The sequence below is a fragment of the Acomys russatus genome, chromosome 1 (genome assembly GCF_903995435.1).
Source record: "Acomys russatus chromosome 1, mAcoRus1.1, whole genome shotgun sequence".
NCBI classification, from domain to species: Eukaryota; Metazoa; Chordata; class Mammalia; order Rodentia; family Muridae; genus Acomys; species Acomys russatus.
The window spans coordinates 113,465,172-113,482,570 of record NC_067137.1 but is presented as its reverse complement, the minus strand read 5'-3'; the positions used below and the strand labels follow the sequence as shown (position 1 = coordinate 113,482,570).

The following is a 17,399-nucleotide window of genomic DNA, read 5'->3' as shown; positions in this document are numbered from 1 at the left end:
CATCCCTGATGGCTTCCTGGTATAGCCTCAACATCTAGATCAGACATCAGCCACCTCAGCCTCTTCTGGAATGTCCTGTCCACACACACAAAAGAACCCAAGTGGCCAACCAAGGCAAGCAGTGTGCAGGGGGATTTAGATCTCCGACTCTTGTGTCCAATATAATGATCTGAGCTACCTGAGCTTTGAGGCCATCAGAAAGAGAACTTAATGTTCAGCATTCCACAGTGTGTCCAGTGAACATTTCTTTACCACAACGAGAGAAAAGATGGGTGGAAATACAGATGCTAAAAACAAATGTTTAAGAAATTCTGCTTCCAGCCCAGATCTGGTCACTGAGACTAAGTTCACTTACTCAGTTGGAAAAAAAAACAATATCAGCCTATGAAAATAGTTTTCAGGACTTTGATGTCAATCAAGAAAGGCTTGAGTATGGAGAGACAGAGGCACAGTGAGCTCTTGAGGCCTGCAGAGGGCACTCCTGGTCCCCACAGACTGTGGCTGGTGAGTCCTGCCTTTGGGCACACTGCTGAAAGCAAGTCAACCGAATGGAAAGCAGTGAAGAGTGCCTGGCGCCTACACAAAACCTCTGCTCCTGTTTCTTGCCATCATCCACTTTGTGGATCTTATAAACCCACAGGGAAACAGCGAGAATGGGCTGGCCTTGCTAGCGACAATAGTTACCTTCAGACTAAATGTGGCACTGGCAATGCCTAAGCAAATCTTAAAGCAACCCCCAAAGAATAAAAGCTGTTTTCAAATGAGTGGTCTTCATCCAGAATGAAATAGAGTATTTAGAGAATATAGAAATACTATCATGCAATGAAATCCACAGTGCTTAGGCAGCACACCTTTAATCCCAGCACTAGCAGAGGCAGGGGCAGGCGAATCTCAGAGTTCAAGGCCGGCCTGGTCTACAGAGCGAGTTCCAGGACGCCTGGGGCCACACACACGGAAATCCTGTCTTAAAGAGGACAAAGAGAGGGCTGGAGAAATGGCTCAGAGGTTAAGAGCACTGGCTGGTTGCTCTTCCAAAGGTCCTGAGTTCAATTCCCAGCAACCATATGGGTGGCTCACAACCATCTATAATGCAATCTGGTGCTCTTTTGTGGCATGCAGGCAGAATACTGTATACATAATAAATAAATAAATAAATGTTAAAGAAAAAGAAAAAAAGGACAAAAAGAGAGAGAGAGAGAGACAAACAGACAGACAGACAGACATCTGACCAAGAATGATCAGGTGTTACATTTGTGTTTTACTTGTTTCGAGAGGCTTAAGTAAGCACTGAACATGTTAAGAAAGTGCAAGATAATTTTGAAAAGACACAAACTGGGTGTCTAGCCACAGTACTCACAATCTCTGAGATAGTAATACTCTGGATGACATTGCCATTAGTTTAAAGACTGCAGAATCAAATGGTGATGATCCTGAAGATGTATTGATTACAGATAGTCAAATGAAACAGAGAGAAAAAGAAGAGAGCACCAATGAGCTTTGGAAAATTCGAGGTGGCCTAATATAGGCATAAAGAGTTTCTAAAGCTGAAAGGCAAGAAGAGAGAACTGAATTAAAAGTTACAGAAAAAGTTGGTGCCAGAAAAGTTCCCAAAATGTGACAAAACTACACTCCACGCATGCCTTTCAGGTTTGTTTACATTTATGTGGGGGCTGATATATACACATATAATTGCAGTTCCCACAGAGAAAACATACAATCTGGAGTTACAGGGAGTTACGAGCGGCCAGATGTGGGTGGTAGGAACCAAACTAGAGTCCTCTGGAAGAACAACACAAACTCTTAACTGCTGAGCACTTCTCCAGTTCTCTGCACACACATTTGGAAATCCCAAGCACCAGAAAATATGAAGAGAATTGCACAAAAGTACAATCTTCACCAAATTGCTCAAAATCAGAGAAAAAGATAAAAATCTTAAAAGCAGCCAGAGGGGAAAAGAGACACTGTACTCAGAGAAACAATACAGATAGCAGAAGATTTTTTTCTGGAACAAACACAGGCAAGAGGTAAAGCCAAACTTTTAAATAAATTGCCAACTTAGAATGCCCCATATCTGGGCAGATATACAAAAGCTGAAAGAATTTGCCTAGAAATTCAGTAACACTATATATGTCACAGCCCTTCCAAGCAGAAAGAAAGGATGCCCCAAAGAAATGAGACTACATAAAGGAAACAAAAGAATAAAAGAAACGAAAGACCTCAGTAGGGAAAAGACTCCATGGGGAAACACATAAAATTTCCTCTTATTATTTAAATAAATAGAAGAAAATTGACTTTTAACAAAGATAGTATAATGCTGGTTTATAATATTTATTATACAATAATTATAATATAATAATTATAGTTCATAACTTACATACAAATAAACATGTAACCACCACAGTGCAAAAACTGGAAGTGGAGAAATAAAAGCATGCTGCTGTAAACATCCACTCCACAGACAAATAGGCTGAGAGCTAAAGATCTTTAATGCAAATTCTATGTAACTATTAAAATATAAAAACAAAGAGTTCCGTCTCTAAGGAGATAATAGGAAAATAAAAATTTCTCATTTCAAAAGAAGGAACAAAAAACAGATGAAAAATAGAAAACAGTGAAATAGATAGTATACTTAAGCCTTGCCATATCAACAAATACATTAAATGTAAATGGCTTAAATACTTCAATTAAAGGGCAGATAACTTGGCCTCCCTCCAACCTACAAAAATTATTTATAGCGGCTTCATTTATCAACAATATAGTTTGCCATCAACCAAGATGGGTAAGCAAATGGTTCATCCAAAATGACTGTTAGTCAGTGCTAAAAAAGAGTGAGCTACCACGCCATGAAAAGACATGGCCGGTTTGGGGTGAGAGCATACAGACTTAAGCAAACTATGGAGACAGCAAACAACGACTGGGATCCGTTGCCAGGAACTGAGGGTAGGAGAGACGCGATAGAGCACTGAGGATGTTTTGGGGCAGTGAAAATACTCTGCATGATGCTGTCATGAAGGATGCATGTCACCATACATGTGTCCAAACACATGGAATGTACAACACTAAGAACACTGCAAACTATATGTTTTGGTTAAAGATGAGACGCCAGCACAAATTCTCCACTGTGTCCCTAGAACACTGTAGTGATGGATGCTGATGATGGGAGAGGCTCTGCATGCCACACAGAGAGAATACAGCAAATAATTGCAACTTTTCTGTGAACCTTTAGCTTTTCAGAACCAACTACCGGCCACCATCACAATTGCCATCACCATCACCATCACTACCACCACCACTACCACCCACCACAACCAATAACAACAAAACTTTAAATACTGCAGATACCCATATTTGCATGCTAGCTGTACACCATGGGCAGATGGCTTCACCTGTTTCTTGATTTATACGATAGCACCCATAGAGCTCATCTGTTGGGGTTCCCTGTGTGGTTAGGTATCCTGCCTGGTACCATGTAAGTATGAGATAAGTAGCAGCCATGATGGGAAGGGTCAGGAACATCTCAGGAAAAAAAATGGACAGGGAAGGTGCAACTATGGGTCTCCAACTCTCAGGACCGAAGAAGCTATAGTTTGGCACAATAGCAAGGCAGAGCACACAGACACTGATATATGAGCAGTATTTATCAGGGAACCCCCCCCCCCACACACACCTGTTATCTAGGCTCCACGATGTCCCAGGCTTTAAAATACTATCTAGAAATTTGACCCAGAAAAGTGTCTGTGATTCTGACGCCTTTGTTAACTGTTCATTAAACTCCTGCAGAAATGGTGCCGCAGTTTCTCCTGAGGCTGGTCTGATGAGAATACCCAAATATTTACTGCATCTTTTCAGTGAGAATTTGAAGGAGACAGGCCCTCTAGCTAGAAGCATCTGAGATAATCAACAATTTGTACTTTAATGATAACTCTTGCCTTAAGAAAACATGAGCTTTTGGGGGCACAAAGGTCCTTGTGCCCACAGAGCACTAGGGGGCCAGGGGCATTGAACACTCAGAGGCTTCTCCTCAAAGGAAGACCTACCTGTTCTCTGCCCAGAAGACTGGAGTAGATATTGTTAACAATCAGGTGACCTTTTGCTACAGAGGCAGACCTCACTCAGATCCCCCAGAATATGTATGCTAGACTCTCCTTCCCTAGACCTTTATCTTTAGCTCTCAGTTAACAGAGCCCATCATTAATGGGGAATGTCACATATATTTTATGTGCTGCTGATCTCTATGCTATCTCAGTGGGAAGCACACTAGACTCTAGGCCTTTAGCTATAGACTCACCCTCAAGGCCACATGGCTTTTGCCTGGGAGTGTCTATGGAGTCACACCCTGAGCACCTGGGATGGGAATGACTGTTGCCTGGAAAATTTTCCCCCAAATTGTACTGCATTTTAAATATGCTGAGAGCGTCGCCTGGCATCAGACTCCATAAGGTTTGATCCAGGTTGACAAAGTCAATTTGAACTGAATTTTCCTTCTCACCTCTTTGAAGTCAGTTTCTTTGCCTGACACCTGCAGGGACCCCCCCCCCCTTCAATGGACTAACTAGCGAATTGCCTAGTGCCCCAGAATTCTGTTTTTCTGGGCAGTGATATTTCTATGGATAAGAAATGCCTGCTAATTTCTTACAGGTTTATTGGAATGATCCCATAGGCTCCTTTGTATAATACAAAGAAGACACATTCAAGAGACAACAGAATCACAGCTCCAATACGACTAAAACTCTTTTGTGCTTCTCCCTCTCTGTGAAAAAAAGAATTAAAAAGAAAACTTACTGCGAGACTCCTAAGGATCTCAGGTCAGACAAGGCAAAGGGGCAGATAGGAAATACCCCAGCAGTTGTTAGAGCCCAGAGACAGGCTCAGGGGCAGCGTCCTGTTACAGGTGCCGTCCCACCTGCCAAGGTGGGCTGAGGGAAGGCGAGGGGGTAGTCTCAGCTCCCCAGACACCGAAAGCCTTCTCAGACTCCCCTAGCATGAGATTAAGTCATTTAAATTGTCATGTTTGAAATGGTCAAGTATTTGCAGTTGCACATGGCTCACCTAACGGAATCTTCCCTCCTGGGTGTGGAAAGATGCAAAGCTTCTCCAGGCTCCATGCAGGGCAGTGAGAGTCCACTGGAGCTTCAGAATGGAGCCAGCCCAAACTCTTGTTCTATGTGGTTCAGGGCAGGCACCAATCTCCAAGGATGCCATGGTCCGTCCATGCCTTCCCACTTCCTCACAGTGCAGCTCAGATGACTCCTTTTGATCTCTTAGCAACCTCAGTAATCACCACTAACCAAGCAGCCTGTGCTGTGGCTGGTCGGTTTGCTACGGATTTTGAATTAATTGTTAGCATTTTATTTTATTTTTTTAAAAGATCTATTTATTTATTATTATGTATACAATGCTCTGCCTGCATGTACACCTACAGGCCAGACGAGGGAATCAGATCACATTATAGGTGGCTGTGAGCCACCATGTGGTTGCTGGGAATTGAACTCAGAACCTTTGGAAGAACAGACAGTGCTCTTAACCTCTGAGCCATCTCTCCAGCCCTGTTAGCATTTTAAAAATCCAATCTGGAGGCCGGAGAGATGGCTTAGTAGATAAACAGCTCGTACAGCAAGCATGAGGGCCCGAGTTCAAGACCCAGAACCTACATTAAGAAGCCAGGCATGGCGACACACGCTAGCAGTCCCGGTGATGGGGAGGCAGAGACAGAAGGACCCCAAGGATCACAAGCCACACAGTCCTCTTAGTGAGGTGGTGAGTCCTAGGCTCAGCGAAAGACCTTGTATGAAAAGATAAGGTAGAAAGCAATCGAGGAAAACACCCACCGAATGACCTCTGGCCTTCAGGTGCGCACGTGCGCACACAACGCCCGTGAATATCACCATTTCTACTTTCTCTAAAACACAGACGCACAAGTGAGAACTGCAGTACGGGGTCTTGTATCTGTCACACTTCCATATCAGGCCCCCTCACCACCCTGCTCCTCTCCATAAGCCATGCAGCTGGCCCCAGGCTCCCTAGTCCCGTCTCCCACTCCGTCATCACCTTCCTCTCCGCTCCATCCCTATGAACGGCTCATAGAATTCCTGCTGGGAAAAGTCACACTGTGTTGAACGGATGCTGACCATGCATGGGCTGGCTCCTCTGCCTGACGGCCCTCTCTCCTGCATGTGTATGACAGCTACATAACCTTCAAGCTAAAGCTCCATCAAAGGCAGCCCTGGTGGTCCTAGGCATACCTTGTCTTGTCCCACAACCCACCGTGGGCTTGACGTGAGGGAAAGTCCCCGCTCTACAGGCAAAAGGAGCAGTGTTTTGCCCCAATTTCAAAGGCGAAGAATTTGAGACCTGGAAAGCAATCTGCTCCCTGACTCTAAGGGGAGGGTCTCCAGATCCCATTGTCAGTTGGACTGTGTCCCCTCAGGAGATGCTGCGCTCAAGTCCTCACGCAGCACCTTTATTTTTGAAAGAGTCTCTGTGTATGTGCAGATGGGGGTCAAGATAAGATTCTAGGGTGACTGGCCTTCAGCCCATGAGACTGGGGGACCATGTGAGAACACAGCCCAAACAAGGAAGTCACGGAAGCAAAGACCAGAGTGAGACGTGTAGTGGTGAAGGGACAGCGATGATGGCAGGGACACCCTGATGATGCTCAGTTGGCAGGGAGCAGACCTCTTTCCAGGCCATTGGTGGCCAGGACAGGTGGATACCTGTGTGTGTGGACCTCTGGCCTCGAAGCCAAAGGTGAAGACAAAGTCCTGAGTTTTAACAGGCTATCTGCTCATTTGCTCCTTTAGGAACTTGCTTAAATTAATCTTGGGCAGAAACAAAATGCTTTAGATAAATGGGGGACTCCCCGAGGCTGATTCTAGAAGGGTCCGTTGCACCCCCCCACTTCTTGGTCGGCTCTGGAGGAGGGGTGACACCGTGAGATGGTCTTGGACCAGCAGAGGGCGCTACACTCTCCTGCTGGTGGAGGAGGGGGGGCTGCATTCCAGACTATGGTTTCCTCCCAGTCTGAAGGAGTCACCCACTGGACTGCAGGTGACCGGGCACAGTCTACAGGTGGGAGACTCTCACATTTGGAGGAAGTTCTTGGCTTAAATATTTTAAACTGTGGCATCGGTATTGTGTTTGGGACTTTACAGGGCCTCATGTCTCTTTGAGACTTAAGACTGGCCTGAGAGCCTTAAGGGCCTGCTTCAACCAAGAGCAGGGAGGGGACCCTGCTGGCTGGGTGTGTACTCCAGGGCTCAGTCTTGATGGGACACTGGAAGCACTACTGTGATGTGGACGCCAGGGTGGGGATAGGGGCAAAGGGGAGGGAACTTTTTAGGCCCCCAGGGGATCCTAAGTTCAGGAAAAATTGGCTATTACTGGTCAGACACCAGTCACTTTAGAAACAGTCCAAGTTAGGAGCATGGCTGAGGTCTTGTCCATGCTTGACCCAAAGGGCAGGAGAGGGTGCATCACACAGCCCATGGGAACCAGCACTGGCTCAGCACGCAGCATCAAAGGTCCCAGCCACATCACATTTCCGCGCAGGAAATGTCACCTGCTTCCTCTAGAGTACACTAGGTGGGCTTCTCAGGACCCAATCTGAGAAGTTCCTAAGTGTCACCCATACAACACACCCAGGGTCTAGAAAATTCTCTATGGGCTTTCCAGGTTGAAGGAGAAAGAAAGCGGATCCCCAGCGCCTGAGGAGAAAGAACGGGTGTTGGCCATCTTTGAGTGCAACAATTTGGGCTCAGTCCTAAAGATCTGTGACCCCTCCCTCTTTCTCCCGCCCTTGGGTCTTGGTGGCCAAACCCATCTGGTCACCTCCAGCTATAGGGAAATGGATGTCCTGCATGTCCACAATCTCCAAAGCTTCCGGGATCCAGGGACTGCGAGGGATTGTGTGGTGGGCAAGGTGGGGCCATTCTCCACGGGGAGCAGGGAGGGTTGGGGGGAGTGGGGCAGGACACACAGAGGGTTTTCCCAGGCACTGCATTAATTGTATGTCATTTTTTTTGTGCTGAAGAAGCCATAAAAGCTCCCAGAGCTGTCTGATTAAACCCGAACGAAATTCTCATCTGTCAGTCAGCATCTTCCATGACCTGATCCTGACCACGCCCCCTCTACCTTAACACCCACATGTCTCCTTGTCCTCTCTGAAGGGCACTGAATTGTCGCTAGCCTCTCTACCTCCACACTGCTTCCTCGAGAAGGCTCATTCCCAGGCTTGTTCAGGGCTATCTGCCTGTCATCATCCTTCTCGAAGTCCTGGTAGTGGCATCCACATCTGACATCTCACATGCACTCTTTGACCGCATGCGTGTCTTCCGTGAGCACACATCTCATCCCACTCTCATCCAATCATCTAAAAGATACTTTCTGAAGACCTACTATGTGCCAGTTAGGTGCTAAGGGCTCTCTTGCTGGGTCCTAGTCTAACCAATACCTTATACCCATCCAAAAAGAGGATCTAGGTCCCATCCAACTCTGTCCCTCAGCACTCCTGTCCTAGTGCGCGACCCGGTACTTGATACAAGATGCTGAAGAAGTAATTGTGTGCCAACATTGCTCTGCAGGTGCTCACTGCCAGACAAGACAGGGCAGAGGAAACAAGGACACACACACACACACACACCACACACGCACACACGCACATACACATACTCTCACACACTTCCAAGTGTACACAGGCTCACTCCCACACACTGTTAGGTCCTGCAGATTAAAAAAAAAAAAAAAAAGCAGTACTCATCCCCTGGGGACAGAGAGACAGATCTATAGCAGGATAGAGCAGGAAGCAATACTGAGTACACCGAAGCCTGTGCTGTGCAGGAGGCACCACAGTGCCAGCACCTCCAGAGGATGGGAAGACATGAGCCATCTTGGAATGTGTCCCTAGGGTGAAGGCAGAAGGGGAAAATGCAGAATCTCTGCAGATCCTAGGGTCTAGGTTCAAAACCAGCTTCCTTCTTCACGAACTGGATGCCCTTGGGTAAATTATTCCCTGTCCCTGACATCTGGCATCCCCATCTGTAGAACCCCAGATTTCTAGAACTCCAGGCTAACAGGACTTGCAAGACCGCACACAGAATAGGTCCTCAACAAGCCTTAGTGTGTCTTCCATTGCTGTACCCGTTCACACTTTTCTTTCTTTCAGCTCGTATGGTGCTGAGTGTGTTGGCAGGGCAAACTGACCAAGTGAAATGTGAATTCTAAAACAAAAACCAAAACCAAACCAACCCTAGGCTCCTCTGCTGCCACCACCAAATCCAGACTCCAGGAGGCTCTCTGCCCACAGGTGCTGGGAAAACACTGTTTATTTTGTCAAGTCACCATAGCAACTGTGGAAGCTCTAGCCAGCCCCAAGGTTAGTTAGTAATGATCAATTTATCTTGTAACCATGGGAACGCCAGCTTCTGTGGGATACAGAGAGGAAGGCAGCCAAAGACATCCTGCGCTCCGCAGCTCCACCAAACCTGCCTCCATCTATAATGGTAGTGACTGTTTTCCACTTGACACACACAAGTAGAATGCAATGAGCCGGGTCATCGGCGAAGAAGGGCAGCTCGTAGTAGGAGCCGTTATGGCTCACTTGCTTAAGAGCTAGCCCAAAGCTGGGTCCTGATTCCTTAGAGCCAACCTGGGGACTTGATGTACTTTGGATGCTTCCCTTTGGGAACAACCCCCGCCCCCCAACATCCAGTCTGGCTTTTGAAGTTACATTTTAAACAGACTTCCACCACACCGGTGAAGTTTGGAGAAAGGAAAGTGTCCCTTTGGACATCACTCTCGAAAACAAGCAGCAGTGATTGGGGCCCCTGACACACACCCAGGAGACAATAGGGTAGCTTTTCTGATGCTCTGCTCCCAACACAACCGCAGAAGGTGAAATGTCTCACTTGTGGATCGGGACTTATGTCCAGTCAAATGCAGCCTCTCCACGGTCACACTGTGGTGAGCTCGGGTCTTCCCAGGGGTCACACACCCCACCCCCAACCACCCAGCAAAGGGTTTTGTTCTGGCTCAAGAGAATACTTCAGATCACAACTCCAGCTATCCTCCTGTAGGAGAGAGCAGGCAGAGCACCGAGAGGGTCACTTGTCCGTCTGCCAGGAGGACCCTGTTTTGTGTGGTGGGGCGGGGGGGGGGGCGGGGGTGTGGTCCCTGTTCAAAGCCAGGACAAAGCAAAAACCGGATTGAACCGTCCATCTCTGTCACAAAGCCCTGTTGCGGCAGGGACTAAAAGTCCCACCCACAGTGGAGAGGAAGAAGTGGGGTGCCCCGAGGACACCAACAAGTGACAGAGTGCCAGCGCCAAGCAAAACCAGAGTGGGGAAAGCAGCTTCCCCGCATCCAGTCCTGGGGCTCCAGAGCAAACAGCGAGTGGGGGTTGGGCTGGGAGGGACGACACCAGCTGTCCAGGTTCCTCGGAGCTGTCTTGCTCAAGTGTATGGTACTCAATGGAGGCTGCTCTACTGCACCCTTCGGTGTAAGAAGGGCACCGGCCACTCCACCCAGGACAACCAAGCTCCCGGTCCCGGGTACGCGCACCAGGTGGAGCTGCCCGGCTTAGGACAAAGGACCTGGCCGCCACGGATGCTAGAGCTACCCCGGGGAAGACAGCGAGGCTGGGGTCCTGCAAACTTGCCGGCCCCCGGGCATATGGGGAGGATTCCAGGTTACCTGCGCGGCCATGAAAGACAGATCCATGGTATCGCTGCTGGCGTGGCTGCTGCTGCTGCTGCCGCTTGCGCTCCTGTTCTCGCTGCTGCTGCTGTCGTCGTCGCTATCGCCGCTGCGGGTCCAGTCTCCCTCACAGCTATCAGGGAGCGGGAGGAACAGCGGACAGGTGCCCTCGGGCCCCGGCGACTGTGACCTCAGCAGCCCTGGCGTGGCGGCGCTTCCCTAGCCCTCACAGCGCCCTAGCTGGCTCCAGGCTCAGGCTCCAGACGGCGCCGAGAGGGCGGGAGACCCCGGGCGCGGCGCCCCTCCACGTGACCACTCCCAGCCCCCACCCCCGGGGGGCGGGCCCAGTTGGACCCCTGATTAGCAATCCTCTCTCCGCCTTGGCTAAATGGGGGAAACTGAGGCCTGGGGTGGGCCAGCTGGATTGGTGAGCCAACCTTCAACCCAAATCCAGAGTGGTGGGTGCTCTTTCCAGGGGCACCTGACTCCAGCCCTCCTCGAGTCCTCGAACAGTGCTTTCCTGGGGCTTGTTTGAATAGATAAACCTGGCTTTCATTGTCAATTCTGCTCCGAGACTCCTGAGTGCTTGCTCTTGAACTGGTCAGAACAAAGCAGAAAATCTAGTTTTCCTGTATTGTGTGGTTTGGGTAAATAAGTGTTTGTATCCTCATTTGTAGAGTGGGAGTGACAGAACTTAGGAATGACATAAGATGTGACACGTGTCACCACAGGGTGAGCTGTAGCATGACCAACGTCCTTTAGTGGAGACCATGGAGCGAATGGTTTTCCAGGATGGCATATACAACCTGTAGACAGTGCCTGTAACTCTGTTAAGATGCCCAAGCCATGGCCATAGCTGCAATGAAGGGAGCCACAGAGGTACCCAGAGGGGTCTACTGCTCCTGGAGTGTGTGTCCATGCCTCCATCCCCTTTCTACCCGCCCCCCTTTCTTTTTCTCCTCTCCCACCGCCTGACTTTCTCTTCTGGCTTCTTTCTGCTTTTGTTTCATGGGTCTCTAACTCTTGCAGGCTCAGCTCTTCCTCATTTCCCTATGGCTGTGACCCATCACCTCTGCACCCTCTCAGCCCCAGTAATTCTTATAAAAGGGTCATTTGACCCTAAAGGGGCTGAGATCCACAGGTTCAGAAACACTACACTATGGCCTGTCGGTTCCTCAGCCTACCTAGAACAGTTACACCGTCCCCCGCTCAACCCCCCCCCCCCCCGCTTCTCTGAACGTTCACCAAAAAGTTTGACACCTGTGGAGGTGTATGTGTGTGTGTGTGTCTGTGTGTATGTGTTTGTGTGTCTGTGTGTGTGTGTTGTACAACTTAAAGAATGATAAAACCTCCTCCCCCCACCCCCCACAGTCTAACAGAAAGAGTAAATGGAGCTGGAGAGATAGTCTGGCCACTAAAGGCTCAGGCTCACACTTATAAAGAATAAGTGAAGATCTTTAAAGCCCAAGGGCATCTCTCCAAAGCTCTCTTGCCTGCCCCACCGCCCAGCCTCCTGTCACCTAAATGTTCACTGTCTTTGTCCTCCTCTTCTTGTATCCCTGCTTGAAACCGTTATGGGAACGTGGAACCCTTTGAGATGCACTCTTGCTGGCATCCCCATTTCAGCCACACTGTGCCTGCGTCGATGATGATCGATGCCAGCAATTATCTGCTGGTATTTCTATGTTTCCCAGTCTCTCTCCTAACACGAACAATGCTTCTTCTTCGGGTGCTTTTGACCTCTCCACTGATCTGCTCCCTATCTCTGTAATTTTATCATCTCAAGAAAATTCTATAAAAAAAACCGTAATTAATAACCCCCTGGAGTCAGTGTCAGCCTAGTTACCTGGAGTTTCACCCAGGTTGTTGTAGTAACAACAGTTGGTTCTTTTTTTTTTTTTTTTTTATTGCTGGGTAGTATTTTATTTTATTGATGTACCACTCATCTGTCAAAGGACATCTGTGACGTTTCTGTTCTTTGGTATTCATTCATGTCAGATTTTATATGAACATGTCCCTCACCCGTTCTCATGGCAGTGGTCCTGGAGCAATGCCACTTCTACAGTACGTCCCATAGATCAGAGCCTTGTGTGGCTTCTCCAGGGCCCTGCAGGTCTGGCCTTGTCCACTAGAAACCCGGACTCTCCTGGCTGGGATCTGGAGGAAGAGAGGGATAGGGTTGAGGGAAACCAGTTGCTTTATTTCTGTTTTGCAAGCCCGTAGCTCCCCGACAACCCTGTGGCCAGTCCTAAGTCCAGCGCCGTGTCCTTGGGCAAGGCTCATCTGCCCTCCTCGTCCCTGGGCTGTGGGCCTTTCACCTTTGAAAGAAGAGGCCTATGGACAAGGAGTTCATTTCCAGTGCTCAGCGCCTCTCAGTGGGAAACAGTAGCTCATCACACAGCCAAGGAGGAAACGGGTGCTTTCCTGTGATGCCTGAGAACCTCTCCGCTGTCCACAGACCGTGACTTTTTGGTGTGTTTCTGGTAACTCAAATGGACCTTTTAAAAATGTTCAACTTTTAAGTCTTGACACACCAATAGGATTTTTCTCCCTTTTTACGCCATGTGTGTCAATAGTCACATTTTACTGCGGAGTCACCTTCTGATGGACTGGGGCTGTGCCCAGCCCCTGGCTGTTGTGAATATAATTCCTAGGAGCACTGGTGTCTAAATCTCTTTAGAGAGATTCTGTTTGTGCTGTGCATCCTGCCTTCTCAGCAGAACATAGGAGTCTTATTTGATTCACCGTTTTGCTAACACTCTACACTTTCATTTGCTTTTCATGTAGCCACCCAACTGGGTGGAAAGTAGCATTTCCTTAGGTCTCAGATGTGTATTTCTGTGATAGCAGATGATGCTGTGAGGCCATGGGTTCAGGGGCTATTGGTCTTGTTTCCTCTGCGTATGGTTTGTGTATCTTTTTAAGCTCATTTTTTAAAGCTTAGATCACTTGCCATTTTGTTATTGAGTTGAGGGGGCTCTTTATATATTCTGGAAACAAGTTTTATGTCTGACACACACACACATTTTCTCACTCTCTGTGGCACGTTTAGCTTTAATAAAATCTAATGCCTTTTTAAATCCTATCTGAGAGTCTGCATAGTTCACCTTCCTTCTCTTTATGCTTCAAACTATCAACTGTTTTTATTTTTATGGGAAATATGAAATAAAGGTTGGTTTTACTTTCTTTTCCAAAACAATATCCAGATGTCCCAGAGCCATTTGCTACAAAGACTATTCTGCCACCATCAATTACCTAGAAGAGAAGGCTGTACTAAAGAGATACAGTGTTTAAGGTGGCACCCACTCTGAAGATCAACCCACATTTCTCCTCAAATTGTGGTTTCTTGTTTCCACCTTAACCCTCTCCTGGGCAGAGTGGCTTATTAGAGGATCACTCTCCTCTCTAGGGTCACTCTCCTATTTAAATGGTCTGCAAGGAATGCCCACCAGGCCTGTCCCATGAAACTTGGAGGTCCGCCTTGAACTCTGTGGACTGTTCACGCAGTGGTGTCTCCTGGGTCCCCAATCCAGCCAGCCCTAGGCTCTGACTTCTCCCTTCTATCTGATTCTGTCTGAATCAGAAGATGGTGCTATCCAGGTCCTCTGAGTATGTACACTGTGCAAGGGCAGAGGGGCTACGGTCCAGCTACACTCCCCTTCTGTGGCTGTATAACGGGCTGTGTCTGCTCAGAGGAAGAGGGGTCTCTGAGACCATCACAGTCACCAGAGCGACAAGCCTTGGGAGGCAAAAAAAAAAAAAAAAAAAAAAGGTAGCTCAGTTCAACATGACTCAGTAGCTGGTGTTGGTTTAAAATTCAGGAGTCTGGCCCCAAGTAGTTTATTTTAGGGATGTTTAAGCACAGCACAATTTGCTGAAAAATATCCTGGTGATAATTAACTCAATCCCGTGTGCACAACTAGGCTCACATAAATCTCCTTGAGGAACAAAGTAAGCTAAATAAAGATTGAATGTGACTGCATCAAAAGTCATTGTGAAGTCCACGTGACGTCTTCTAAAAAGATGGGTTCTATAGCTTGACTGAGAAAAAACAAACCCATGATAAGGATCTGGAGGCGGGGAGGGGGGTCGGAATCTGATGTGGTCTCCCCCCACCGCAGAGACAACAATTAACCACGTGTACTCCCAGCCTTCTGGGTGGATAGCAGGTCATGCATTCCCCCCTTTGAAGGGACAACCCTGTGTGTTTAGCATTCCACTTTCCCCACAGTGCTTATCTCTGAGCACAGAGACCTCTGTCTTTGGTGAGTCTCCAGAAATAGTTTTGGGGGGAGAATTAGTGCAGGAACCGGACATCGACCTCCAGAGCCTCCCCTCTCCCTCACCCTGATTCTCAGCCCACATCTTGTTGAGGACCACTCAGGGACCTTCTTTCTCTCCCAGGAGAATGCCAGCTGGTGTGCCTCCTTCAGGGACACAGTCTTTGTGGGTCTGTCTGCTGCAAACCTTTTCCCAAGAAGCTCAGGTTTCATTTCAAAAGCATACTGCTCCTGCAGAGGACCCGTTGTTCCATTCCTGATACCCACATTTGGGCGGTTCACAAGCTCTTGTGACCCCAGGGAATCCAATGCCCTCCTCTAGCCTCCTCATATGCAGTCTCCGCACACACACACCCGACATGCACACATATGTAGTGATATGTGTAGCAAAGCCTTCATGTCTGGCTGTAAGTGAAATGTTTAGTGAAGCCTTTGTGTCTGGTTCTGAGCGAAGTGTTTCAGCAAAGCCTTGGCTATGTTTGAGTTACTCATTAGAGGTTGAGAAACTGTTTGCACCTTGAAGAAATGTTGTCTCCCTGGGAAGTCTGCACTTGGTGCTACGTGAGAACTTGCAGCTGCACAGACCTTGGTCCTAAGATACTCCTGGCAAGCCTGGAGTTCTTACTTATGGCCATGGCTAGCCATGGCCAGGAGGGACTGAGATTCAGGTGGGCAGCAAGGGCAAGATAACTTTGGTAGTCAGGACCTTTCCCAGCCCCAGTTCATTTTGTGTAATGATTGAATAAAAATAACTGGAGTGAGCTAGTCAGGGTCAGTCTTAAAAAAAAAAAAAGGCTGAATCTCTCTGCTCCTTTGGAAAATGAAGGCTTAGCACTTTGGTGGGCTTCTCTCTCTACTGTGGCACCTATGACTAACATCAACCAATATGTATACATAATTAAAAATTTAAAAATAAAATGTTAAAAAAAAACACCTCTAATCGGAGGCCCTCCAGGTCCATACTGACTTGTGTCTGTCACTGCAATTTATTTTATTTCTCCCATAGCATTTCTCTGCTTAGAGACAGGCTTACCTGTCAGACTAGGTGGCATGACATGAGTGCTCCTGAGTGCTGCTGAGTGCTCCCACAGGCTGGTGAGAACACAAGGGCTCTGAGTGCTCCCACGGGCTGGTGAGAACACAAAGGCCCCGGCGGATTCTTTCTGGGCTGTTTCCCAAAGTTGTGATTCAGTGTATCATCTAGACGGTGTGAGGCCATCTTTTCTTCTGGATGTGAGATGGTCTTTTTGACTTCTGAACAGTGAGCAAATCCTCAGGGCTTTACACTGTCCTTCCATTACATAGCCCACTGTGTCTACCCCACTCTGTCATGGGCCTGGGGTCAGTCATGCCAACGGGACTTGGAGACATGGGGGCTGAGGAGAGATGGGTATTCTCCGATGTTGAAATGTGCCAAGTCAAGCCAAATTAAAAAGTATAAAGGCACATTTATTGGGGTCAGCTCTTGGGCAGGTTCACTGGACCCAAGGATCAGGATCAGGGAAGTTGCTATGGCAGGGGAGGGGAGGGGAGGAAAGAGCCAAAATGTCTGGATTATATAGTGAAGAGCTCTGGGGGAGAGGAAGCCCAGCCCTTGGGCTAGAAAGTTCATGTAGGGACTGAGGGATGCTGGGAGAAGCTGGAGGCCAGGTCCGCTTTGGTTTGTTAAATAGGCACCCCAGCCACTTGTCCCAGGCCTGAATCCTAACAGTGTCTTGGGAACCCTTGAATGCTGTAAGGGGCTGCTGGCAGCCTGATGGTGGGTTTTCCTTTAGCTTGTTCCTGGGGTGAGGGCTGATCATTCCTGTCTGAGGCCAGCAACAGTTCAATGGCTACCTTGCTACTCAGAGCTGATGAAGGACAAGAGGCTAAAGGCCACCACAAGCTCTGGGTCCTGGCCACTTGGCCTGAGGCTGGGCAAGGGACATGCCTCTGGTTCCAAGGACAGTGAGAATGTGCTCATGCCAAGCCAAGCCCTGTATGCATAATTCATGTGTGCTGAGAACTTGGACACAGAGACTAGGAACAGCACGTCCCTGAAAAGGCTCCAGCCAGAGCCCACAGCAGGGACCTGGTCTGACCGCTGACTTTCATCTGGGGTCCAGATGAGGAGGCAGGGGCTGCAGAGCCCTCAGGTGGAGGCCTGTCCTTTTGGAAAGGCCCCTGAAAGGCTTTAAGTATTCATGACTTGATAAATTACTCAAGAAGCACATAGGGTGGGGTGAGGGTGGGGGACATGGCCCAGGACCCATCATTGAACAGACAAAAATAAAACAATCACAGCAGCAAAAAAGAAACACTCTACTCTTGGAGGCCTGTTTCTTCTGTCAGCTCCCTCAGAGAGACATGAGACACCATTGTTTAAAATACTTACTACAGGGTCTTTCTCAGTGCTTTATAAAAAAAAGAGACTGAGGTTGCTCATCAGGG

General features: G+C 48.2%; 1 protein-coding gene across 1 annotated transcript in view; it reads right to left on the bottom strand.

The window, feature by feature from the left end:
• The window catches only part of C1H14orf132 (chromosome 1 C14orf132 homolog), a 39,762-nt gene that overhangs the window by 17,543 nt on the left and 4,820 nt on the right, over positions 1-17,399 (bottom strand). Inside the window, exon 2 of the mRNA XM_051151765.1 lies at positions 10,687-10,908. Within this exon, the coding sequence (XP_051007722.1) occupies positions 10,687-10,908 (222 nt within the window). The remainder of the gene's footprint in view (positions 1-10,686; positions 10,909-17,399) is intronic.